The following is a 27513-nucleotide window of genomic DNA, read 5'->3' as shown; positions in this document are numbered from 1 at the left end:
AAAAATGAAAAAATAAACAGTGAAGCTTTTCTTTATTTATGCATCATATTAAATCTGCAAACTAACTTAAGAGATCTAAATAATAATATCCGCTCTTATCTTCACATGCCCAACAAAACAAATACAGTCAAAAATAAACATAGGGGCAAATAAAAACAGTTATAAAACGGAGGAAAGAAAAATAAACAGTCAGGGCAGCCATCCTTGTGTCTGTAGGCATGGGTAGAAATAAAACACAAGGCTGTGACACAAGGTTTTGGAAGAACTTGAGGAAGAACTAAAAGTGATTTTAAGCATCAGAGAACAAAATATCTGAAACAGATAAGCATCACTGTTCAACTTCAAAAATGTCCCCTTTTTAAAAAAAGAATCAGGATTATTAAAAATACTTCTCACAGCTCCAGATTCCTGCTCGGTTTTGTAGAGTTGTTGCTTTTGAAAACATCCGGGTAACTGTCTATAATTAACAGTTTATATCTGTTTTAATTATGAAGATAATGAGTTACTTAGATCTATGAATAGTTTTTAGCTAACTACCTGGGCCTGTATGCACGTTCAATCATTAAATAAACAGGACCATTAGTTCTAACGTTCTGTTATGGAACGGCCCGTTTGGCTGCAGCGTTAGCCGCATTCACGACTGCAAATAATCTTCCAGTTAACTAATTACACCATAAAAGAGACGCAGGTACAGATTAAGTCATAATTAAGGGAAACCTCCTGGAAAACCCCGTCAAACAAACTCTAACTGCACATGTCCACCACTCACAAACTGGCGACTGGTAACAGTGTGACTGAGAGAAGATCAAGGAAAACATTTTTAAGAGGCAGAAATGGAGATTTAATTACTAGAATATACAAACAGCTGTTATCAGTGAGTCAATGAGGTAAACAAAGAGAAAGAGAAAGTTTGTCGATAGTGAGCAGAGTAAATGTGTGTGGTGTTTCTGAGCTCACAGTAGAAAACCTCAATAATAAAATCAGTAATATGAAAGCTGCTTTGAAGAACAAGTGCTGCAGCAATGCCCCAGTACCTGATGAATACATTTTAAAGCAGTTTATGAACTCCAACATTTCACCACACACATCTTGGAAGGACCCAGACGCTTTAAATCAAAAAGTGAATCAAACTTTTAAACTGACGGCAGCGAGCTTCGCCAGTTTGTCTCCCCTATCTCATCTTTTCACTGATAAAATGTGTCTCCTAAATCTAAAGTTGCTGTATCACATCGTATCACATCACACATCGTCACCTTTCCAAAGGATTGTGCACTGTCTTTGCATATTTTGTCTCAAACTGTAACGCATTGCGCCATGTCTGCCTCTGAACAGACGAACAGGTGCTGTTATCCTGCTGTTAGCGCCTGTAATGGTGGGTAAACCTCGATCAAATCCAACACTCTTTTGGGCCGTTAACCTGGCTCATGCATACTGCCAATTGTTTTTTTTCCCCTGTTGGTACAAACGGTCCGTTTTCCCCGCTAATGGCTTGTCATGCATACGGGCCCAAATTATGATTCAGACAGATTTGTGACAGCATTATAAGGATGTGACTGAAACTGAAACATAGCCTACCTGTTACGCTTCCGCCATGCACAGGAAAACAACTAAAGAACGTAGACTAGGTCATTTTTTTGCCTTTATTTTGTTTGTTTATAGAATTAAGTAGAATTAAAATCAACACTTTGGATGTGAAAAACACAGAGGTTAAAGTAGATCAGTTAGACCTTTTGAACTGCTTTTTTTTAGAGTTGACTAAGAATAAACAAATGTACAACTCTTCCTTGTGACAAGGCAAACAGACTTAATGATTATGTCTTTTAACCCATCAATAGCAAATATCAAAGTTTCTAAATGTTCCTGGGCGTCTGTCCAACACACCAGGATTTATCTTGGTGCTAGAAGAACAGTGTGCACAGTAAGTTTGATCAGCAGTGTAGTAAAGTACTATCCTCTCATTCTCAGAGGCTGCAGATTTCAGGTTGGCTCCTGTTTACCTAAAAAACAAAAAAATAAAGAGCAAATGTCCCCCAAAATATTCTTTGTCGAACTTGTTCAAAAGTCGTCCAAAGAAAGCAAGAAAGTGTTGTCTCTCAGTTTCAGTAGTCTCTTCAGCAGCCCTAATCACACACATCACTTCAATATATGCATCACAACTAGACACTCATCCACAACCTCACAGCATTGTTATATTCAATAAATAATTTGATGCTGGTCATGATTCTCTGTCTAATCTTTGCTTCCATCTCTTCTCCCTGAAGAACCAGCTCTCAGGTTACCTCCTGAGAAAGTTCAAGAACAGTAACGGCTGGCAGAAACTCTGGGTGGTTTTCACTAACTTCTGCTTGTTCTTCTACAAAACGCATCAGGTGAGTCTGCACATCCTGAAACTTGATATTTCCTCCAACTGAAGCAGATAGATCTTTATGAACTAAGAGTTTCTGTATGTGGCTGCAGGACGACTTCCCTCTGGCCAGTCTTCCCCTGCTGGGCTACACCGTCAGCACCCCTGAAGAGTCCGACAGCATCCACAAGGAGTACGTCTTCAAACTGCAGTTCAAGTCCCATGTTTACTTTTTCAGGGCTGAAAGCGAGTACACCTTTGAAAGGTCAGTGACTTCTTTCTAATCCTTTAAAATACTGTTGCACATTTTACAGATCAGCTTTGAAACATGGCACTGGTGTTAGGCTGTCTTTTCCAACTCTTTCAACTATGGGCTGATGTTTCATATAATCAGTAGAGTTTGTTAACTATTTCAACATTTGAACTTAAAAAACATGCTCTCGTAGTGCGTGTATGTTAAACAGGCACATTTGCTCACAAATGTTGACCTTAAGGCCTAATTTACCAAAGGATTGTGAGGTTTTTGTGCACACCTGATGTTAAATGCACCACAAATAGTCAGTAGAGCCATTACGAGCAATTACGAACTCATAGTGTGTAAAATTGGCCTCTTTCTTTGCCAATGAGCCTCATTTCAAATAAGCGCTGTGTTCACACTGGAACAAACAGCCGTGAACGGTTAGAGTGAATATTTGCCGTGTGCTGAAAGATGAAAGAACTGTGGCGCAGTATTTGTAAAGTTGTCACGCCCAAACATTTCATGACAACAGTCCAACCTCTGAATGTCATAAAAAATTATATATCTGCACACAAAGTGACCTGTTTTATTACCCAGGGTTCAATCAGTGGAGCTGTAGCTGTCTCACCACCACTAACACAGGACACACCTGTCCTAACCTATCAAAATGTTCTCGGGCAGGATGTTCTGTTTTTCTTTTTTTGATTAGCGCGACTTGTTCTTACTGACTTACCACAAGGAGACAGCTTGGTTTGCACTAATCTGACCATAGCACTGACAGCACCACAGGCGGACTGAGTGGAGGAGGTGTGTGAGAGGAAAATCTCAGATATGCAGATTTGGCAGCAGAGACAGAACAGCCAGCTTTGAAAGATATAGTGGATTTTTCCTGTAGAAGATGTAGAGCAGTGGTTTTAGACTGGTCTACCCACTGACATCTCTTGATGACAAACTGAGACCCAAATCAAGGAACTTCTTAAGTTTCAACCTGAGATAGTACTGAATATCACAGTATGCCAGTTTATCAGCTTCATTCTTTTATATCACCAACACCTCGCTGCACAAAACACTGAGGTTTTACCCTCCTTAATAGGGCTAAACATGGACAAAGCATCCGCGACGTCACCCGTCTGTTCCTGAAACCATGAAATGAAGCCAATCCGTGGACGCAGCCACATTCACTATGACGTCAGCAATTAGTTTTTCTTTGAGCAGCTACAGGGCGCCTGGCCGTCATATGACCTGAGCTGTGCCTCTGATTGGACAATCAAACGATCCTAATAACTTCTTAACAGCAGAGATAGAAAAAAATTCACCCACCGTACAGTGTGTGCTGATAGTAAAATCAGCGTTTTAGACCCAAGCTGTTTTTTTAAGCAGGCTGTAAGTATGTTTTTTAATGCTATAAAAGTCTGTTTTTATTGCTGGGTGTGTACGTGACTTGTGTTTTTTCTGCAGCCAGCCTCAAGCAGATTCTCAACAAGAGGCGACTTTTAGCACTTCATTAGGCTTCATTTTTACTTACTGGATGTTGCCCCTTGATTGAAACCTACATTGCAATGTAATAGAATGCAATTTTTAAATTGCAAAGGCTGCAATTAAGATAAATTACTACATTTTTTTAAAAATTCAAAAAGAAATAAAAATTTCATGTACACGGACCTGGAGAGAATATAGTAACTTGTACTTGTTCGTCCTTAAAACCAGCAAAAATCAACATGTAGACGTGGAATATTTTTGCCAGAAAAACCTACAAGGTTCCAAGTTGAATCAACCAGTCAGTATTCTAATGTTAATGTAATAGTTGAATAAAGATATGTTATTCTTATCAATTCATGCATCAATTCATCTCATTTCATCTTAACATGTTGACCTGGCCTACAGGAAAGAATTGTTTATATGTTGACAGTATCCTTTGTCATGTAGGTCATTCTATAGAACGATTTATTGCTTTTGTTTAGTGAATAATAATGAAGATATTGTCCCTCCCCCAAAAATTACATGCTGAATCGCAATCACATTGGTCCAAAAAAATCGCAGTTAGAATATTTTCCAACATTGTTGAGCCCTTCTCCTTACTCTGCAGTTGAAGAAAGTCCAAATCTAATGTTGCTGTTGTAGTGGCGACAAGCTTTGCAGGTCTTCTTCAATACTGTGAAATGGCAGTTATAAGTTAGCTTTACAGGGGATTAGCTGGCACCCTGCTGCACAAACCTAACCCTATCCCAGAATTATTTTCTTCTTTTGATTTTATTTATTTATTTATTTATTTGTTTTTGCTCAGGGAGAGACCCACTGAAAATGGGTCCATGAGCCACTTATGGGTGAAATGAATGGATGAAAAGGGTTTCAGCCTGATTAAGTTTCTCACTACTCAGGGAGTTGGGGGTAAATGAACAGAAACTGCTAAAGGAAATGTCAAACGAGGCAGTTAGGACCAGTCAGTAGACCTGAGTGAAGAAGTTTGTAAAAGTTTTTGGGCCAAAATAACAGAAAACCTGTGTACATGCCTTTTTGTTGTATCTCTTTTCTCTTTTCTGGAGGCAGAGCAGGAAGCCTAGTCCACCAGGGATGAATTGGAGTCTAGACCAGCCTCCATGTCCTGGCTCTAGCTCTTCTTTTTAACATCCAACTACAGACTCTTCCTCTTGTTGCTGGGTTTAAGGGTTGGGGCGGCTGTGGGGAGTGTCAGCGTTGTTACTACCTGGAGTTTGCATGTACTGAGCCTGGGTCTGTATGTAAACGTGAATACTGATTGGCTTGAGTTGTTAGTGGGGAGTTCTGCTGATTGATATGATGGACGGTGAGAGCTGGCGTAGAGTGGGATGTTCCTGGATGCCAGAGCTAACTGTTTAGCCTCTCTGAGGTGTTGTGGGCCTAGCTTAACTGAACACCACAGACAGAAGGTGCCCACTTGATAACACCATGATATTCTGGCTCTTGCTGCCCATCTGTCCTCAGGCTCCAGGGACTTGAGGAGCCTTGTAATAATCATAGTAATAATAATAATTAGGGGTGTCCTGATCCCAATCCTTATTATTGAATTAGGTTTGAGTTTGGCATTTTTGCTGTTTGCTTTGTGTGTTGGACCTTGGGTTAAGAGGGGGAAACAGAATAAGAGATGCACATTTCTCGGTGCTCTTAGCAGCAGTAATCCACTCCTAGTGAATCTTTACTGCACATTTCAGACCTGCTGGCCGTACCATTCCTCTGGAGCAACTCCAGAACTTTCTGTACCCATCATTCATTTCAGAGTAGTGTTGATGTTGGGCCAAGGTTTAAAAATACCAGTCTCATGTTTTTCAAGTGATTTAGGTTTGGTTTTAAAAGCCGCCTGCTGTCTTGTCTCCACAGATGGATGGAGGTGATCAAGAGTGCAGCCAGCACCACGGGTCGAATGAGCCTGCTCATACCTAAAGGAGGTCCCATGGAGATAAACGGAAACTGAATCAAACATCGCACATCTGGAGGCTGGGCCTCTGGCGCGGCAGAACAAGCGTACAGTCTCACTCTCGGTGTAATTATGAGGAGATGATTTGAACCATGACTGACTGATGCTGCCAGGTTAAGTGTTAACATTGCTCAGTGTGAGGATTTAACTGTAATGCTCGTTGCTTTTTTTTGGTAAATGCTGTAAATGATAACATTTGTTCCTGAGTGCAGGATATAATGAAAGGGAGACGTGTATATTTTGATCAGTTTGCATGTGTAGCACTCATTACATAGACTGACGGGAAATACTGTTAAACGGGACCAACTCAAGCACAAAGAGTTTAAATTCAGTTTGAAGAACTTTAACCTTCAGCAAACGCTGACTGAAGCTTTGATCGGTGCAGCACTGTGTGATGACTTGACTCGGGTGATTTACAGCACGTGGAAAATGAAGGTAAAGGATCGTTTTCAGAGAGTCAGATGAATGTGGGACGGAGGCAGGCAGAAGGATCATGGGAAGTTGAAACATGTTTACGAGTAACTTTTAGAGCAGCATGGCGAGTTTTGAGCGAACCATGACATGCACGTGTTTTTGATGTTTAAAGGATGTTCATAATGTACAAAAGGGAGCTGTGCTGCTTCGATCTCCTCTGTTATGGCCAGTTTGGTGCTACATTTCTGTCTTTAATATCACATGTAACCAAATGTATCCTGTTTTTATTTTTATTTTTTTTGCATAGGGATTACAGCTTGAAGACATACTGAGTAGTGTTTGCTATGTGTATGAAGTCTTTCCCTCTAAAAACAAAGCAGAAGAACTTATGTTGGTGTTTTGGTACTTGCTGTGTGTCAGACTGTTTGAGATAAATGGGAGCTGACTTATTTGAGACACCAGTGAAGCTTATTGTCAGTTATTTAGTGCGTTTCATGCAGCCAAGGCATTATTTGGTATATCTGTATTAAGACTGGAATCTTTACCCTCTATGAGTGTGTGTGTGTGTGTGTGTGGAGAAGCCCCTGGAGCTGTAACATCAAGGTGATGATGGAGGTGGTCTCCAAACCTTCTGATATTCACTGTGTGTGTGTGTGTGTGTGTGTGTGTGTGTGTGTGTGTGTGTGTGTGTGTGTGTGTGTGTGTGTGTGTGTGTGTGTGTGTGTGTGTGTGTGTGTGTGTGTGTGTGTGTGTGTGTGTGTGTGTGTGAAAGACTCCCTGTTGCACGGTATGCTTTTCACTAAGTTACTCCTATTTATTGTCCAGCATGTCGTCATGCTCCTGAATGCCCTCATGTAGTCCTTGTGTTATTCCATTGAAACCCTAACAAATAAAAGTTCCTCTTGATCACAGTTTGTCACTTTGTGTTCATGAACGGTGGTTTTACACACTTTGCTTTGCAGATTAATCAGAAAGCATACCTGAAGCTAAATACACCTCTTTACAACCCACCATTTTGGCAACATTAGCAGCGTTTAGCTCCATTCATCCAGGGGGGTTAGTGTTCTTTTAAATCTGAGTTAAAACTGTAAGCAGCATAAAAATGTCTGTTTGTTCCGTGGTCAGTCAGATATTATACTCCACTGTGGACTCAAGTCCTACTGAATTCTAACAAGATCACAACCATTACAGAGCAGCTGGTGTTTTGGAGAAGAGAGTGACCGTGCTAACTGGTGACCTCAGCTGAACTTACCATTGATAGGAGTTTTAGTGTCTCTGCCAACCACATTATGTCAGAGCCAGGCAACCTGCTGTGTGGCGTGCCCCAGAGCTCTGTCCTAGGACCCCTCCTGTTCCTGTTGTATATTCTCCCCCTCAGTTACATGATTCAGCAGTTCAATGATGTCTCCTGCCATCTTTTTGTTAATGACCTTCAGTTGTACTGCTCATTCAAGGCTCCTGAAACTCACAAACTGAGCTCTTTAAAGGTCCCATATTATGCAAAAAACACTTTATTAAGTCCTGTACTTAGAAGTGTTTGTGAATGTAAAATCCTGACCTAAAAGGAGCTGTTTGGGATTTGCTGACGTGAGCGATTCCCTTTTTTGACCAATCAGGAGCAAGTCTGACCTGGTTGGTTTACCGTAGCAAATATCCCGCTCACTCTCCTCCCCTCTGCTGTTCAGAATGCCAAAGCTGAAGAGCTGCGCCGATGTTTGCTGTAAACAGCCACATAGTGACATGCTCAAGCTTCCCATCTTAGAATAAGACAAGACTAAGTGGCTAGAGTTCATTTATGAGGGAAATGTGCCAGCTACACTCAGTAAAACTGTGCATGTGTGTGTTAGTCACTTCATGGCTGACTGCTTTTCCAACTTTGGACAGTACAACAGAGGGCTAGCCTAGCTAGACTGGTCCTGAATCCAGGCGCATTAACAACCATCCACCAACAAACCTCGGACCCTGGAAATGTGAGTATTTTAAATGCTGTGTGCTGTGGAGCAGATGTAAGAGCTTTTCCTCAGTGTCCCCCCTGTCTCTGTGTTAGCTTCAGGATGCCAACTTTAGCTGCGGTTAGCCTGTTGTTTTAGCCTGTAACGTTATTATAAATGAGCGTCGCTGTTTTCTAAACATTGTGCACTCGGAGCTCGTGGCGCCGCTCTCTTAGTGATGCTGAAGAGCGGGGCAGTATCAGCGGTGGCTCATTTACATATGAAGGACACGCCCACTAAATCAGAGCGTTCTGGACAGAGGGGCTATGAGAGCCTGGAAACAATGCTGCTGTGCTTGATTTATTGGCTTTTGGACCAAAACATGTTACTACCATTTCATGAAGACATCAATGATCCATCAAACTGCAGAAAAGGAGCAGAATATGGGACCTTTAATCCCCTGCTTGGTACAAACCAAGCAATGGTTAAGGAACAATTGTCTCCAACTGAACTCTGAAGAAAACTGTCAAACTTTGGTATATTATCAGGTTTTTTTTTTTACTATATCCTAATTATCAATCCTAAATTTTAAAACCATATTATTCTGATATATCTGGTGAAGTTCTTTGTTTGGATGCAGTTTTTTGGCTCCTTTCTTACAACTTGGGTCTCAGACTCTGTGGTCTGTGTGCTGCTTGAAAGGGTTTCTGTTATACTGGCACACGTTTATTAATGCATTTGATGGTCTGATAATGTGGTCATAAAAACTGAGTAATTGTTTACAAACAGTAAATAGTCTATACATAGTTTGAAAAACATAATGGACATGTTGAATATCATACTCTTGATTTGGGGGTTTATGAAGAGAAGAGGTTAGAATCACCTATAAGGATGCTGCAGTGTTAATGAATGAAATATAAATTTTAGCACTTGACTTAATTGTAAGCGTAGTAAAACAGGAGAAAGAATGTTTTTCTGATTTGCGATCAAACAGTGGTTAACAGTTAGCGCCTCTGCTCCTGCTTGTGTATGGTATTAAGATTCTGCTTATCTGTCAGCAGTCATTAACAAAGCAGGGCATTCCTCAGGCATGTCTTAACAGCGTGAGCCGAGGGTGGGGTGTCTTCCCCACTGGTGACACTATCACTCCTCTGCCAAGTAAAGCTTTCAAACTGTTTTCTGTTAGGGAGTGGAGAAGGTGTGGAGCTGTTACCTGTCTGCTGTCAAAGTTTAGACGTTTTACACCAGAGAGGCATAAATGGAGCTAATTCATTTCCCCTGTCACTGTGTTCAGATCAGAGGACAGGTTACCTCACAACCTTAATATGTTTAGATAATAAAGTGTTTACACAGAAATGACAGAGCCTGACAGAAATGAAAGGTTCAGTTTGACTCTCTCGAATCCTGATAGCTGTTTACTCTAATCTCAGCTGGGTCAGTGTGTCACAGAGGGAACACGAGATAACTACACTTCCCCATTTGAAACCCAGTATAATAATAACCAGGCGGACACTCCTGTTTCCTTTCACGTTATTTCCTCCTGTTAGAAGTGCAACACCCATCATACCTCATCAGACAAGCCTGGTGCCACCTGAAGGTGATCAAATCTTTCTTGACAGCAGCTAATAACACTTCATAAACATGTTACCTCTCAGACTCACTGCCAAGCCACGATAATTGGTTAATCCTTTATGTTTGTTTTTCACAAACAGACAGAAGATTAGTAATGTAATAGTTAATCCCCTACTTTTGACTATCTCTTTGCACTTTTTGATGATGATTTTGTCATCATGTCTCTGGACATTTGGCATACAATCAGCTTTGTTCATTGATTTATATGATTTCAGTCAGCGGCTATTTTAAGGAAAGTCTGACGTATTGAACAAAACTCCCATACTGAATTTTCTTTTACAGGGTTTGAATTGGTTTATCTATTTAGAGTTAATCTGCAAAAAAGCCCCGCTGATGTCGGACAAGCTAAATCTACACACAGACTGAAAACTTGCACTGTGAGCTAGAGTTTGCAAGGAAGAACAGTATGCATTATGGGTAATGTAGTGCGACTGTTTTTTGTTTTTTTTTTAATATTTTGACCATGAAGAAGGGCTCATTTGCCAAATGCTATGGTCTCTCCAGATGTAATTTTAAATCTCAGCCACCATGCTTAAAATCATGTTTAAGAATTGATGTTAATTTAAAAAATGGTTTTTATAAACCTTTAACCTTCATCAAATTAATTTTTCTTTAACACCTTCATATTCATTACCTGACTGTTACAGGAACACAGTCCTGTGGCAGCACACATCTCGATGTTGAAATGGGGATCCATGTGTCATTTTGTGAATGACCTGTCACTTTTGTGTGCCAAAATAATACAGCGAGGCTGTGGTGTGCACAGGGGTTGACCCCATCTTTTTGAAAAACACATGCTAAGCTATTGTCTTAGGAGCCACGACACGCTAAAGTGCCCTCTTGGTTGGCAAAACACACTTAACTGCTCCCTTTGCCACTTGTTAAAACATGAAATACCGTCCTTTTGGAAGGCAAAAATGAAATTAGTGCCCTTCTCAGTGGCAAAAACTCTTTTTTAAGTGCCTTTTTTTCTTTTCATCCCTGCCCAGAGCCAGACCAAGCCTTTATGGGGCCCTAGGCGAATTTCATTTTGGGGCCCTCTTACACTGAGCACAGACTCTTATTGACTGTTTTATAATTCACACATGATTATTATTCTCCAACACTAAATCTCACATTCATTTTCCAACTGTATTTCAAACATGTACAGTGCTCATTATAAATGATTACAACACTTCAGATTTGTCTGTAAACTTTTAGTTTCCTTTTAAAATCATCATTTGTGGGTCATTGATTGCAAACACTTCCTTTGAAGTTGCACACACACAAAGAATATAATAAATATAATAATAATAATAACAATAATAATAATAATAATAATAATAATAATAATAATAATAATAATAAAATAAAAATGGTATGTTAAACTCAGCTTTGTCAAAACTTTGGAACTTGTTCTCTTATTTCTTTTAGATTTTGATTTATGCATTACTTTTAGTGGGGGGCTGGCGCAAGAGGCAGTGATTGGCCTAGCCATCAAATAAAAATGGTCACACTGTCATCAGTTGCCAAGGCACAAACTCTATCTCCTATGGCTGATCCCAAAACAGTTTTTTTTTTTTGCATCACAATGTACTGCTAAGTGCTTTTGAACACCACATATGCAAGTTCATTTACCACAGCTCTCGCTCTTGGGGGGCCCCCCTGGTGGTGATGGGGCCCTAAGCGGCTGCTTATGTCGCTTATGCCTCGGCCAGTTCGGCCCCTGCCCTTCAAAAAGTCTGTGCACGCCACTGCAGCAAGGTGTTATTTGGGGGTGAAAGAGGCAGTTCTTGCTAAGCCAAATAATCTGGATCACTTAAAAGAGACAGAATTTCCAGAAGAGGAGCAAATCCAGTGAAGTTGAGAAAGATGAGGGACTGGGGCCCTGCTCCTGCATGGAAGGATCACAGACAGCTTTAGTAAGATCTTTATGGATATTATCAGTTTGGATTAAATCTTTTTGGGTTAATGAGACCTTTTAACTTTTGTTTGTTTTGATAGAATTAATGGATTAACTGTTTAAAAAAAAAAAAAAAGTTAAGGTCTTTGTTTATGAAGTTTACTCTGCGCCCACCTCTGCAAAGATCAGCGCCTGATCAAAAACTCCGGATGCTCTGAGTTTCTCTTTGAATTACAGATGTGAATCATCTCAGATCGGATCTGGTGTTTTTGTTTTTCAGACACACCTCTAATAAATTCCGGTGTAATAATCATCTGAGATAACTGAGTCAGTGTGTGTTTGTGCTGCATGAGTTGGGATGGGGGCGGAGGGGAGGGGCGGGGCTTGTATTAGCCCGGTTATCTCCGCCTTTGGACTACACAACAAGTGCCCTTAGAAGGCAAGCCTGTCAGAGTATAAACTGGAGAACATTTTTTACGTGTGCACTGCCAACCTCGAGTTCAGAAAAGTCAGAGATCAGATCCACTTTCCTGCTCAGAGACAAACAACAATGCTGCTGGTTTAGGATTGCGCTTCAGTGGAGGTGTGTTTGGCCCATGAAGTCACGGGTAAGTGCAGATTAATTGTCCTTACATTCATTCCAAACGAGTATCGAAGCATTAAAAGTATCTTTATAGACCCAAAGATAACTTTTATGGACTTGTCTCAGACTTTTCCTGCGTAATCGTCCGATCTTCTCCAGGCTGTGTGTTTCCTGCAGCTTCACCTCACATCGTCAGCATTGCTATCAAAAGATATCCATGAGCTAATCTGCACCTATCTAATGCAGGATAATCTCCAGGGGTCTGTCTTATCTTCTGGAAAGCGAGGGGGAGAGGGGGCGTCTGAGTGACCGCTGTGAGAGGCGGCGGAGGCGGGGAGGAGAGCAGCGCAGTCCGCGGTGGATGACCGGGGGGCATGGAGATGTTGCGCCGCTCCTCTGTGTTTGCCTCTGAAGTTTTTGACCGCTCACCCACCGACAAGGAGCTGGTGTCCCAGGCCAAAGCACTGTGCAGGGACTACATTCATTCCAGGCTGAACCGTGCCGGGATAGGCTGGTCCAAGCCCGAGCATGGACTGGCTGCGTCAGGTGGGGCGCTGGGGGAGATATCGTCGGTTCTGCTTTGGCTGGGTGAGTCAAAGGGAGGGACTTCATTTAAACTAGACTGCATCGGTACAAGGCAGGTATACAGCTTTCCTTACTGCCGTGATGATGTTTAAAAGTGAAAAACCTTCAAAATAGTCGCTCGATATTTTCAGCAAGCCATTAAGATCTACTAATAAAGAACCATCACAGATACATCAGCAGCTATTCTTATATGTTATGTTTGCTGATATGAAAGTTGTGTTTCTTGACAATATTGTAGTTTTCCAATGTATAGAAGTGTGTTTAAGTTGAAAATTCTTAGCAGGATGTTCAGTATATTTTTTTAAATATTCTTTGAATTCCACAAGTTCTTAACTTAAAGCTCCTGTGAGAACTTTTTAACTGGCCATGAAAAAGCCCCAAATTGATCCTAATACTTTGTATGGTGGACAAAAGCAAGAAAAATCAAAAACATAAAGAAAAACTATTAAAGTAGTTGTCTAGTATGGTGGTGCTGCAGGGTAGGCGTCACATGCTAACTTTAACAGCACAGATACTGACTTTTTAATGCACATTGCATTGATTTCCAAATGAGATGGATTTAAGTTTTAAATGACAGTATGAAGTTTGAAAACACAACAGCACATGTAATGGACAAGATAACTAAAGATATAGAGGTACTGCTTTGTCCACAGGGGGGCGCCAAAATCAAGTCAAACCAAACTTTTTTTTTATAGGAGATGAAGGGAAGGGCTTTTTATGGTTATACTTAAAAAATCAGTGCCAAAGCTGCATAAAAATGGCCCTCAAAAATTGAACAGAAATAGTTTATTTTGAACATAAAGAGGGGAACAAATGTTTAAATAACATAAAATCAACTAGAGCAAAAATTGTAGTTTTACAAACAACACAAACAACTGTTTCATCACTGATTAATCTTCTGTTTACAAATCTGAAAGAGAGTTGGAAAAAGTGACACTTATGTAATCTCATTTCTTCCACATATAGAATAATCATCTCTTTTTAGAGACTGGCCAAGTTCATATCAAATTAAAATCTTTACATAATAATACTGCATACATGAGATATTATAATTTTATAAATTCATCAATGTAATCACCAATATCTTAATCCACAAGACCTGTTACCTTTATAGCTCTGATTGTCAAAACAATTCAATTCCAATTTGTATTCATTGGCAGCAACACTGGTAGATCTACTTCTCTGTTGTTTTTAATGGGAAGAGAGTTTTGACGTCAGCACTTCTCAGTAATGATCCTGTTTGACACAAATTTAATGTTTAACTTGTGGGATCGTCTTCCATTTCCACTGAAGTACCGTGTAGGGATGCCTGGGATTCCCTGGAACATCAGAAAGCAGTTTACTCAAGTCATATTTCAATACCTGGATGTGTGCCTAGAATGACATGAAAACCAAAACTCTGAGGTTTTTCAGCTCACACCTCCAGGGCAGCTAGTCATGAAATTCACTGGAAACTCAGATCTCACTAAGTGATGTCTGAAAAAAGAAGATCAGTTTCAGGGTGGTGGAAGTATTTGGGAACACTCTCTTGAAGAACGTCTCTATGAGCTCAAAGCTGTCGTCAAAACAGGGTGTGGAAACCTCAGAGCCAAGAATCCTTTGAATAGATTAGATTAGTAACTCTTGGACTTTGTTTCTTTAAAGTTGATGGTGAGTGAAGTCATCCAAGTTAAAACAACATCTCTGGATTAAGATGGATTAGAAGTAACAGTTGATGTTTTAATCATCATTTGGTCAGCAAGTGTGATGTAAACATGTAGTGGAGACGTTTTTGACTGAGGCAGCTTTAGTGAGGCACTGACTTATTTAAACTTCTAACATAAAAGTATCACAACGATCTGTGCATCCTTTTGTATATATTTTCTGTGATAACAAATACACAACTGGAGGCCCTGTGAGGACTTTTTTAGAGATATTGTAATAGTCTAAATTTAATATATTTTTCTGTCTGTAATCAACAATTTAAAATTAGATTATCTGCGTCAAAAATGGGTTTATTGTAAGTAGGGATGGGTACCTTTCACATTTAAAATTATACAGTACCGATTCCCGGTACCTGGCAATCGGTACCGGTACTTAACGGTACCAATTTCCGGTACTTTTGTGTTTATGTGGTAAAAAATATCAATTTTTAATAATAAAATGTAAATTCCTCTTAATTTAACATATTTGTTTTTCAAAATATAACCTTGTAATGCTGTGTTCATGTCCAGCATGGAAAATCTCCTACTCTTCCACCTTCTCTCAGTCACAAGGATGCATTTAGGTACCTAAACATGGTACCTTTTGATTTTATGTGAATCGGTACCCAGTACTTTTGACAGAATTCGGTCGACACCTATAAAAGTACCGAATTCGGTACCCATCACAAATTGTAAATGCTGTTTCTCAGTATCTGTCAATGACCTGACCAATCCATTCACAGCTCGTACACCAACAAAATACTATGATACTACTCTTCCCAGCAAAGTTTGGCAATGAGAACAAAGGTCTGTCCTCTCTCAAGGGATGGGTACCTTTCACATTTGAAACGATACGGTACCGATGCCCGGTACCTGGCAAGAAAATAAAATTTATTTCCTGGATTTATTTTGTAATAATGGACGTGCTCTGGACACTGTAGATGGACTGTTGAAAAGAAAAAGTAGGTCAGAGCAGAAGAAATCTAAACAGGAGAATTTATTACCCTTAGGATAAATAAAGTTGTCTGAATCTGAGTGATAGAGCAAGAGCTAAAACACGGGTTAAACTGTTAGTGATAATGTTCATTCCAACCCACAGTCAGCAGTTATTCTGCAGTGGTCTGTTCAAACTTGAGAGTCTATCAATAAAATGAGGAGTGAGGTTATGTTAGCTCTGCTTGGTGAGGTTGGAGTTGGTAGATAAGCTCTAGTAGGACATAACCAGGATTCACTAACGTTACATGTTACTAACACGTCTCAGAGCACTGAGAACAATCAACAGATAGTCTGACACTAGATTACAAACTGAGTTTACAAAGTTTGATTGTTGTCACGTTTCAAAAAATAGCTCTACGTATATACAAATAAATGCATTACCTTGCTGCTTTGTATCCTGGGAAAAGTTGTCGCGAACTAAAAGGAAGATCTGCTCTCATTCATTTGCTTCGAAACAAACGCATGCCTTGGTAAGAGTCACTCCTTTGAGACAGTAGGTGCTAGTGCTCATGGGAAATGAAGTCTTTATCAGTTTTGGATAGTCCTCACAGCGCCTTAAATCGAAGTACATGAAGTAAACTCTTTCCCTTTCCACATCTTGTTTTTTAATCCACAAAGGTTACAAAGAGTCAAAGAGCTCTTATTTGCCATTTTTCAAAATATTCTGACCAGTTGACTGAAAACCTGCAGAGGCTAAGACTGAATGCTAACAGTTCAGCACTGACCCTATGTTAAGGCTTTTTTTTTTAGAAGATTCAGATATCAGATGTCAATAAATCAGTTTTTTAGGCGTATTTTGACAAAGTATGCTAGCTTTACCCTGTTCAAAGTTACTATCCAGGGTCTAGCTAGTCATTTGTAGCACAAAAGCTTAGCTTAGCAGAAAAGTGGGAGAAAAGACAACACTTTCTACCCAATAGTAATAAAATACACCTACTACCAGCATTGAAAGCTCACCACTTCACAAGTTTTACCTGTTTTTGTGTAGTCATGAATATAACATGAGGTAAGTACCAAACTGCTGTTTAGCACTAGCCACTACAAGCTAGTGTTAGCCAAACCACAGAGGTTACATCATCAGGCAAGAGTGCAGTTTGTTGTCATACATTTAGCTTTTATTTGTAGCAGAAACAGTAAGTTGTAATTTTTTTTTTACACGTGCAGTTAGCATGTAACTGTGTATTAACGTTTGATTGATGTTTTATGTTTGTGGCTAGGTGATGAGCTGGAGTACCTTCGACCCAACGTTTACCGTAACGTAGCACGACAGCTTAACATCACGGTGGCGTCAGAGAGCGTTGTGTCGGACGCCTTCCTGGCAGTGGCTGCAGACATTTTCTCCACAGGTAAGACGATAAAATGTGATTGTTCTGTTAACAAGGCCACACTTTTAGAGCTTCTAACCAGAGAGCAGCTTGTGTTTGTTTATCTGAGCTGCACACTTAAAAGTATGTGCTATAAAAGTATTGTCTTTTTGGGGAAGTTCCACATTTGGTTGGTTGGATGGGGAGGAACTTTAAAGCTTGAGGCAAAGATTAAAAAAATACTGAGCATGAGAACTATCACTGCTTTGAATTATTCTTAGCTGAACTGTATGAGAAGTTCCTGGTAGAAGTTGCAGTCCTCTTCATGTTGACACCTGGTGAACACAGAGCCTCAGTTAGTGTTAGTGTGTTGTACTCATTCCCCTCCCACAGGAAAGAAACAGAGAAAATACTCTCTCCATATTAGGTCAAGTTGTTGCTGGAGCGAGTGATTGTTAGAGACAGTTTGGACCCCACCCATGGAGTTCAGACGTGAGCCTCAGCTGCTGTCTTCCTCAGGGAATGTGACAGAGCAGTCTGCTGGAAGGTAATTAGACACAAACGAGGCCGAGCTGTTCTGTGGTTTGTGCAGTGATTACTGACTCATCCACGCACGGTAGCATGGAAGAGTGTGTACCTTCATTCAAGGTGATAGTATCTTCCTGTTAGGCTTCACAACGTCCGATATTTACCCGGATGATTGACATTTCATTAGCAAAGTATGTACAATTAGCCAATTTTTATCTGTCATTTGGTATCAGTTCAAGGCTGACAGGCTGGCACACCTCAGTGCTGATTCAGAGAGGAAGTTTCTCAGCGGGTAGAAGAGATCGCTAACTTTTCACTTCACAAACGCTCATGAAGTTATGTTTTTGAATTGATAACTTCTATATTCCAGCTTTCAGTGCAGATTTGAGTCATGTTTTTTCAGTGTAGCATCCATGAAAGTGTGTCAGAGTCATTTAGACCCAATACCAATTTTGACACCTGGGCTGAGAGGTGTTTTTTGAATGGGTGTGTATGTGGTTTCTGGCTTTCTGGATGTTGCTACTTGATTCAAACTCAACTCAAAGTTAGGTTGAGTTTGTATTTCTGATATGGTGACTGCTGACAATAGTCTTAAAATCTCTTCTTCAGAAACAGATGGGTGATGTCAGAGAGATGACATCCATGTCTTAAATTCTCACTCTTTTCCAATCCAGTGATACCAGCATTAATTTAACATTCTCTCTTCCTTAATATGAGGATGAAACTGAAAGTTACAGCATGTTTTGGTAACTTCAGGCCTTGATTCATAAACCAAAAAGACATAAAAATATATCCAAACTGACTGTGTTATTAATTTATAGCATTCTAAATGAGTTAATGTGTGGTAAGTAGATCTCTAACACTTACAGGAATCACAGTTTATCTGTAAACCTCAGCAGTGGTCAAATGAAGATTTAAACCACATTTTGCAAGTTTCCGTCAGAGCAAAAAAGTGTGAAAAACTTCCAAACTGCTAAGCCTCTGAGGTTATCTTCCTTTATGCTGTTTTAGCTCTGCTGAGCAAAAATGCACGGACCTACAGGTGTTAATGATGTAGTACATGCACATGGTTGCAAACAAAGAGGAGCACAGAACTCAGTTAAATAGATCAGCTCTTTGACACTGACCGATACCTTGGTACCAGGATGGGTTTAGCCTCTGGTAGGTCATAGCAGAGTTTAGAATAATAGAAATGTTTTTTTGTTTATGGTTCATGTCTTTGTGTGTTTGTGAAGCCAAAGATAATTTTCCAAACTTAAGTTTAATAAGTTCTTCTCTCCTCTCCTCAGCTATTCTATTCCAATCTATTCTATTCTATTCTATTCGATTCTATTCTATTCTATTCTTTATGTATGCAATGTCGTATGAGGCATGGATGTCACTGTCTTGTCCTGTCTGCATGGTTTGTCATATGTTTGTTATGAAACAACAGAGACCAAAGTATGAAAAAGTAGTTATTTAATCACACTGAGCCTTTGAGGAGTTGGAGACGTCTTTCTGAAAGCTCCTGGGAGCCAGTGTTAAAGGGCAGAAGAGGAGTGGTGCGATCACATTGTCAGAGCGTGTCACTTTGCTCAGAGGAAGTCATGCACAGCAGCAGATTAAGACCACAAACTCATTCAATGTGATGAACTCAAGCACAAATGTTCTGCTGCTTTCTGCATGATAAAAAAACACTGAAGATTCAACATCAGTTCACTCTCTTCATACTCTAACAAGCACTGGTAAAGAAAGAAGTGTCTTATTTTTGCTCTCAGTTCATAAATGGTCCCAGAAAGCTTTCCTGTTCCTTGTTTTGAGGATCAAATGACAGTACGTGAAATGTGAAAGTTTTCTTTCAGAGTCAAACCCACAGAGAGTGTTTGTTAAACGCTCAGTCTGAGCTGTACAGAGCACATGTCAGCTCATGTTCTGGATTATCATTTCAGTTTTGTTCCTCCACTTTCATTCTGAGGCTGTTTTCACTGAATGAGTCTCTGATAAAGCTTATGTAAACTTTCTGACTGTGACAAATGGCAGACAGACAAATTTAGCAACAGCCCAGGAAAGATAATGGAGCATTCAGCTGCTGAGGGGTCAGATATTTCCTTCAGGGTTGATATAGAGCAGACGTGCAGTGAAAAGAGGAGGAGAAACATGACTGGGTACTTTCTGATTCAGTGTTCAAGTATGTACTTCATGTCAGTTCTCCAGCAGTACGTCACTTTTCTCTCAAACAACCAGCAGGTCGGCCAGGTAATATCTTCTCAGAATTAAACATTAATAATTTTTCACCATCAGATGAAATCATCCTGAGTTTAATATGTAGTTTGAAGTTTCTTTCACAAATCAGGATAGGGTGAAAACTCTAGACATGGCTCACCAAAGCGTTCCTCAGGACACATTTCTTTTTGATGAGTGTGAAGATGTGTCTCAGAAGCTCATATCTTCAGGCAGCGCTCAATCAGGCCTCAACTGAGCTGAAAAACAGCTGTAGCCAGGAAGATAACTCTGGATCATGTGAAGCTTTAACACTTCTGTGACTGCAGGACATCAGGTTTGAAGTCACAGTGCCAGGATGTGGTTGATCAGGGAAAAGAAAGACTTCTGTTTTTATTTGGAAATAAAATCTACTGGATAAAAATAGCCAACATCTGTGTAAAAGAATTGTGTGACTTAACTTCAGATTAGTGAAGGATGATGGCTTTGGGAAGCAGATTATTAGTTTCAAAATGGTTAGGGATCCTTCCCACAAATTTAGGTTCAAATTCACGACTAAATCTATAGAAAAAGAAGTTAACATAAAGTGGACAGCATTTTATCAAACTGAAGCTTGAATTATGGAAAAACAAGGATGATATAGATGTTTCAAATCTTGTGTGATTATTGAATCTCAAAAATTAGTGCTTTTATGGGGGTTTACATTAAATTTACATTGTTTACATTTTTGACCTTATTTAGGACGTTAAGAGCTAAAGCACCATTGTGCATTTTTTAAAACCTTTAATCATCATATGTATTTTACAGGAGAGAAACATTGCTTTGTTATAGGAAAAAAAGTAAAATTTTGAGAAAAAAAACAGTGTTAGATTTTTGGTAATAAAGTGGCAAGTTAACAAGAATTAGGTCTAAAGTGAAAAATGTTAATTTACAAGAATAAAGTTAGTAATTTATGAGCTAAAAGTCACACATTTCAGACTTTATTCTCCTATGTGTATGACTTTATTCTTGTAATATAAAAGGTTTGCTCTCAGAAATCCTGCTTCATTTTTCTTAATGTAACTTTTTTCTCCATCATACTTCTTTAGGGATGGGTACCGAATTAGGTACTTTTATAGGTACTGACCGAATTCTCTTAAAAGTAAAGAAAAGAGTATTGATTCAGGTAAAATCAGAAGGTGACATGTTTAGGTACCTAAACTCATCATTATGACTATGAGGGAGAGGAGCAGTAGGCGATTTTCCATGCTAAACATGAACACAGCATTATAGGTTTATATATTGAAGAATAAATATGTTTAACTGAAAAAAAGTTAAACAAATTGATATTTTTTTACCACATAAACACAAAAAAGTACCAAAAATAGGTACCGTCGAGTACCGATACCAGGTACCGGGCATTGGTACCATATCGTTTCAAATGTGAAAGGTACCAATATTAAAGAATCAATATGTTATATAAATAAAAATATATATATTATTAAACAAATTGATATTTTTTGCCACTTGAACATAAAATAGTACCAAAAATTGGTACCATTGAGTACCAATATCGATTGCCAGGTACAGGGTGTTGGTATCGTTTCAAATGTGAAAGGCACCCATCCCTATACTTCTTCCATCTTTGTTCTGCTGCTTCAGATTGCGTCATACTTTACCCTCTTTTCTTCTCCCAACACTACCCCTCTTGATAACTAGTTCACCTTGTTAGAGAAGCTGAGTTAAACTCCCAGTCTGCTCAGGTTCTCTGTCTCCTCCAGGTGTCCCTCAGGTTTTACTCGGCTCTGGAGCTTTGAAGATAAATGTTTACTGAACCTCTGCGCCTCCGTCACACAGAGACAGCTGTGTTACAGCGACACTCGGTGTAGTGCACCATCTGATAATGAGATTCCTAGAGACCACAGTTATAGGAGAAAGTTTTTTATGTGTTAATCATATAAAATCTGTGGTGAAAGGATTTGACTGTGAACAGTGTGTCACCTCTAAACGTGAAGAGAAGATGGTGTATTGTTGAGAAATCAGTGAGGCCTGCTGCTCTGATTCTTGTGTTTGGCTTTTCCTCTTTTGGAGTCATAATGCAGTTCAGGTTTAACTGTCTGTTCATCCAACTCTGAAGATGATATCTGCTCTAACTACATTTGATTCGCTTAAAAGAGGACATGTCTCCACATTTAAAAGCCTGAAAACCATCTGTTTAAATTCATGTTAAACTTCTTTCTCCTGCATCAAAGGAAATGTTTTCATTTCGCTTTATTTGATCTGTGTGTGTGTGTGTGTTTTCTGTCAGGAGTGACGTGGGGGAAGGTGGTGTCCTTGTACGCAGTGGCAGGAGCCCTTGCGGTGGACTGTGTTCGACACGGTCACCCAGCGATGGTCCACACCATCGTCGACTGTTTGGGGGAGTTCGTCCGTAAGAGTCTGGCCTCCTGGTTGAAGAGAAGAGGAGGCTGGGTAAGAGGAACTTAATCATTTATAGGATCACTTATTTTCTTTATTAACAGGACAGGAGAGGAGAAACAGGAAATGTGAGGGGGTGACATGCAGCAAAGGGATGTGGCGTTAACTGTGATAAAGATTATAACCCACATACACGGAGTGTGTGCTGGCACCCCCAGCCTCTGTTCTAGGTGTTGTTTATCGTAACTGATGTCATAAAGCATCACAAGCTCAATGTAAAACCTCTGAAGCCTGAAAATATCACAAGTTTGAAATGGTTGGATTGTTTTTCTGTCTCTGTGATGGTGGTTATGTAATGAAGATTAGAGCTGCAGTCCTCTGATTATGATCTTCATTAATCAATGGACACAACTAATGAAAACAGGACGAAGCGGAGAAACAGAGAAACTGTTCTCTCACAGAGTTTGAGAAATAGAGAAGAACCAATCAGAAAGGAGCTAGCAAATCAACTTAACACAAAAAGTCAGTTGAGTAAAATTATACTGTAAGTCGTATATTAATAAAATAAAGAAGAGTAATATAATCATAAACTGTTGGGAAGCCTGTTTACTTCCCTTATAAATGGTGTCACATCTGTAAAAAACATGCTGTTTGTTACGTTGGTATGAGATTTATTACCAAGAAGCATTGTTACAAAAACGAAATAATCAACCAAACACAAGTATCTCTACTTTTTGTGCTAATTTAGATCAAGTCAAAATAACTGCTTTAGAAAAGACACACATAAACAGTCAGAACACACAGGAAATACATACACAGAGAATGAAGAGGTAACACAGCTTAGGTGGATTTATTTAGGGTGGGTCGACACACAGAGAGGGAAACAAGGAATTAGTATTTACAGGATAAAGGTGAGGGTGGGTAAGAAATGAAACAAAGAGTGACAATAGATCAATCAATCAATCAATGTTTATTTATAGAGCCCTTTACAGAACCCAAAAGGCCCCCAAGTGCTTTACAGTAGTGTCAGAGGATAAATAAGAACACTATAGATAAAAGCGACATAAAACAATACAGTAGGAACGATACATAAAAAAGGAAAGATACATAAAAATGCAAGGAAAGGTGTGCATAAGGGTGCATAAAAGCCATTTGGAAGAGATAAAACAAGTTAAAAACTAATAAGAGCATGATACCTAAAAGCCTTAGTCAGGGTAAAAAGACAGTCTTAAAAAGTGAGTTTTAAGTTAAGATTTAAAAAGACCAAAGTCTGTGGTGGTGGAGATGTCTGGGGGCAACCTGTTCCATAATGAAGGTGCAGCGATAGAAAAAGAACGGTCCCCCCACTTTTTATATCTGGACCTTGGAACATCCAAGAGGAACTGGCCAGACGAATGCAGGGCCCTCGTATGGCTGCGTAAGGTTAAAATCTCTGACAAGTAGAAGGGAGCCAGGCCGTGAATGACATTAGAAATAAACAACTTAAATTTAAAATCAATTCTAAAACAAACAGTGGAGAGACGACAGCACTAGGGTGATGTGCTCACGTCTTGGCGTTCCAGTAAGAAATCTCGCCGCAGCGTTTTGGATGAGCTTGAGGCCAGAGAGGGAAGACTGGCTGAGGCCGACATAGAGGGCATACAATAGTCTAGCCGGGAACTAATAAAATCATGAATGGCCTTTTAAAGATCCTGCCGACTGAGGAAGGGCTTTACTTTGGCCAAGAGACGCAGCTGAAAAAAGCTAGATCAATGAACATGACCTTAGGTAACATGGCAAGTTGGATCATCAAGGTCTTCTTAGGTTTTGAATTTATCTAAATCCAATGAATAAATGTTTTCATCAGAGCTTGAGGTGATGTCTTCATATGAATCTTTAAATAGCAAAGAAAAAGTCCCAGCTGTAATTTCATCAGACACTGGGTCCATCACCAGTCCATCACAGGGCTAACATACAGAGATAACTACACATCTTTACACATATGAGCCATTCACAGTTACCAGTCATCCTCTTAAGGTAGAGCATTCAAACTCCACATAGAAAGACTCTGACCTGGATTGAACCAGGAGCAGTAACAACCTCTGCAGAGTTTACAGTGAGAATCAATTCACTTTACTGAGCAAAATACATCAAAGTCAGATTATTATGAGAATACTGAAAACAGTCTAGCTGAAGGTTACTTTATTTGTTTCTAAAAGTAGATTTGGTTTGCAGTGATCAGTCCGTCTTTGACAACTACCAACAATCAGTACAAGACAAAACAAAACAAACGAAAGTGACAAAGTGCTCCGTAATAAAACGAAACCCATAAAAAAACAACAAATAACCAATCAATAAAAGCAGAATAGGAAAGGAATAAGATCAATCAGTGGTTGATAAAAACAGGGCAAAAATAAAATCAACTGTCAGTCAAAAAAACTATAAAAAACACCAACAACATACAAATAAAAGAGAAGGGCTGTGTTACTGTGATTTGTTTTTCAGACTGATGGCTGAAGTTGAACAGGCTGGTGGATTGTATGACCCATACTGCAGCTGGTCACCAGAGGGAGCTCTAGAAGTTATAGCTTCACTCCGTGTTAGTTGTTATTCTGTCTCTGGTTCGTCACATCCCACCTTTTCAATCTGTATGTGTGAAAGAAATACCCTGACGAGGGAAATTATAAAAGTATTTAAGTTGTGCTTGTTTATGTATTGATGGATTAAATCTCATTCTTGATTGTAAGTGTCTAAAGTTTGTGGAAGGTTGTTTTGGCAGTGTGCTGTTTGTCACCTCATCAGACCTTTAGCCTGCAGCTGAGGTGTGAGGATATAGAATAACCCTATAGAGATAATCAGTCCACACCCTGATGTCTGTTTGTTGCAGGCTGTAAAGAGGCTTCAGTGTTGATTTCAGTCTTTCTCATAATAGCTAAAGGCTAACAACAGATCAACAGTCCTGATCCTGAGCCTGGCATCCTGCCTCTGTACGTGTTCAGCTCTGCTGGAAAGAGCTCAACTCCAGAACAAATGCACGCCCTCGTGCTCACAGACATGGCACCCAAGTCGGCTGTGTTTTGAAGAGAAGTGGAGTGTGACAAAGCCAGGAGCTGTGCATTGTATAACTGACCTCGTGAGCACAAATGAGGGACCTGATTTTCACGGTCGTGGCTCAGACTGTAACATCTCTGCGGTGGGATTTGAGGTCAGTGTGTGGACCGGTTTATGGGGCAGGATCTGTAGAGGGAGACGTGTTTAATGTCAGGAGTGACACTTTACTGCTCTCTGGGGATTTTCAGTGTCTGTGAAAGTTTTTTGGATATACAACTCAAAAGTCTCCACAGCAGGTTCCCTGAGATTCCACTGTGGGCTTTGGCTGTGGAGGAACATATTTGTGGGCAGGTCGCACATGTTGGGACAGCAGAGTCAGAATATTTACAAATCAGGAACACATGTGGGAGCATTTCTCTCCTTTTTGGGGCTTTTGCTTCAAGTTCTCCTTCTTTAACGTCCTCACTCTTGCTTTGTCTGTTGCAGGTGGACGTAACAAAATGCGTGGTGAACTCTGACCCCAGTTTCCGCTCTCACTGGTTGGTGTCGGCTGTCTGCACCTTCGGACACTATGTGAAGGCCGTCGTGTTGTACCTGCTCAGAGAGAAGTGAGAAAGAAACCCCTCACTGGAGGGTTTCTTTCTCAGGCTGAGAAAACAGGCTGTCCTGCACTTATCACCAGCACCGACACCAGCACTTCACCGAAGCATCCTCTGCTTCGGATCATGTTTACACTCATTTGCACTGAGCCAACGCTGATTAACACTCACCTGCACAGAATTTAGAGTATGTCTTCTCCTTCCTCTGCTACGTCCTTTATTTATTGTTGATTTTCTGTCACATGTTTGATGTGGATGTGTTCTTTATTTTTGTTTGGAGCCCTCCTCAAACAGGAGGCCTGCTGACTTTCTGCCTGTGGAGCAGTGCTTTGGCTGCCCCTAGTGGTTGAAAGGGGTAGCTACAGTTTTTTGTGGCAAGATCCTGAGGCTGTTCGTGAGAAATTGATATTACATTTCTGGATTGAACATATGACCCGACAGGTTAGTGCATGCTGGATATATGCAAATAAGCAAGTGTTTTCCTCTCTCTAAGAGACCATAAACTATTTACAGAGGGGTGTGGTTCAGAGAAGAGACGGGGTTATGATGTTTTTCTTTTTAATCCCTGGGGACAATGGTTTGTTTTCTAGGATAATTGTGCTGTCATGGTAACACAAGAAACTATGTGATCTTAAAATAATCCATCCATCCATTCATCCATCTATCATCTCTTCTGCGTTTCTCTTTGGGGACCTGGAGTCTAGGCCAGGTGTCACTGGGTTAAAGTAGGGATGTGGGCCATTTAAAGCAGGGGGACTCCAACAGGTAGCTCACAAGCTATTGGTAGCTCGCAGACCCTCAACATGTAGCTTGCCAAGCAAATGGAAGATATAATAGGAAAGAAAAGACAAAGAATCAACCCAAACACTGCCTACAACTCTATATACATCCAACCGCCCCTCCCCCACTCCATGACGAATAGTTTCAAACTCGTATTATATTGACCAAATCATCATTAGGGTCCTCGGCCACAGGAAGAGGGCACTATTGTTTTTCGTCCGTTTGGCTAAATCGCTTATTGGACCCCCTGAACATGTTTAAAAACTCATCATATTGGCACAGACCTCAGGATCGGCAAAAAATTTGAGAAAATTCTAAAACAAAACCCCCAACATCCCATAGTATGCTCTCTAGCGCCACTTAGGCACTCAAAAACACACTAAAATGGCTCTAACATGTGCTAAGAATGCTCAAAAACTCACCAAAATTGGTGCATAACTCAAGATCTGCAAAAATTCCAGAAAATACTAAAAGAAACCCCCAACATTCCATAATGTGCTCTCTAGCGCCACCTAGGCACACTAAAATGGCCCTAGCAGTAGCTAGGAATGTGGTAGATAGATGAAACCAACGCCAAATTGTTTGTCTTATTGAGACACACAAAAAAAGGTGGAATTGTTTTTCGCCTATCTTGCACAGGAGGCTAGCAATTTGCCTTTCAAAATAAGATTTTGCCACATTTTTACCCTTCCTGCAAAAATTATCTCCTCTAAAACCATAAATGGTATTGGCTTGAAATTTGCTCACATGACAGGCAAGACCCTGCTCTACAAATGATGTGGAGCCTGGCAGGAGCCTGAGGACCTGTCTAACGCTGCTTGCAGCTTTAATTAAATTAAAAAATTAAATATTTGAATTTTATTTCACTGTAACCAAAGCTAGAGTACTGTTTGGAGAGAAACACTGAGTGAACCAGGTTTATCAAGATATCAATTTTT

General features: G+C 40.0%; 2 protein-coding genes across 3 annotated transcripts in view; both read left to right on the top strand.

The window, feature by feature from the left end:
• Positions 1-7351, top strand: part of farp2 (FERM, RhoGEF and pleckstrin domain protein 2) — a 42294-nt gene extending 34943 nt beyond the window's left edge. For both annotated transcript variants that reach the window (XM_074667993.1, XM_074667992.1), the window contains exons 25-27: positions 2262-2369; positions 2458-2609; positions 5937-7351. In XM_074667993.1, the coding sequence (XP_074524094.1) occupies positions 2262-2369; positions 2458-2609; positions 5937-6030 (354 nt within the window). In that variant the 3' untranslated portion in view covers positions 6031-7351. The remainder of the gene's footprint in view (positions 1-2261; positions 2370-2457; positions 2610-5936) is intronic.
• Positions 7352-12362: 5011 nt separating this feature from the next.
• On the top strand, positions 12363-26848 carry boka (BCL2 family apoptosis regulator BOK a). Its single transcript, XM_074668664.1, has 5 exons — positions 12363-12500; positions 12722-13063; positions 16956-17084; positions 22057-22220; positions 25683-26848. The coding sequence occupies exons 2-5, from the start codon at positions 12850-12852 to the stop codon at positions 25806-25808; spliced, it is 633 nt and encodes a 210-aa protein (XP_074524765.1). The 5' UTR covers positions 12363-12500; positions 12722-12849; the 3' UTR covers positions 25809-26848.
• Positions 26849-27513: the final 665 nt, after the last annotated feature.

The sequence above is a fragment of the Halichoeres trimaculatus genome, unplaced genomic scaffold (genome assembly GCF_033239565.1).
Source record: "Halichoeres trimaculatus isolate MK-OKI-2021-1 unplaced genomic scaffold, fHalTri1.1 fHalTri1_scaffold_4, whole genome shotgun sequence".
Classification (NCBI taxonomy): Eukaryota; Metazoa; Chordata; class Actinopteri; order Labriformes; family Labridae; genus Halichoeres; species Halichoeres trimaculatus.
This window is presented reverse-complemented; position numbering and strand designations above follow the sequence as displayed.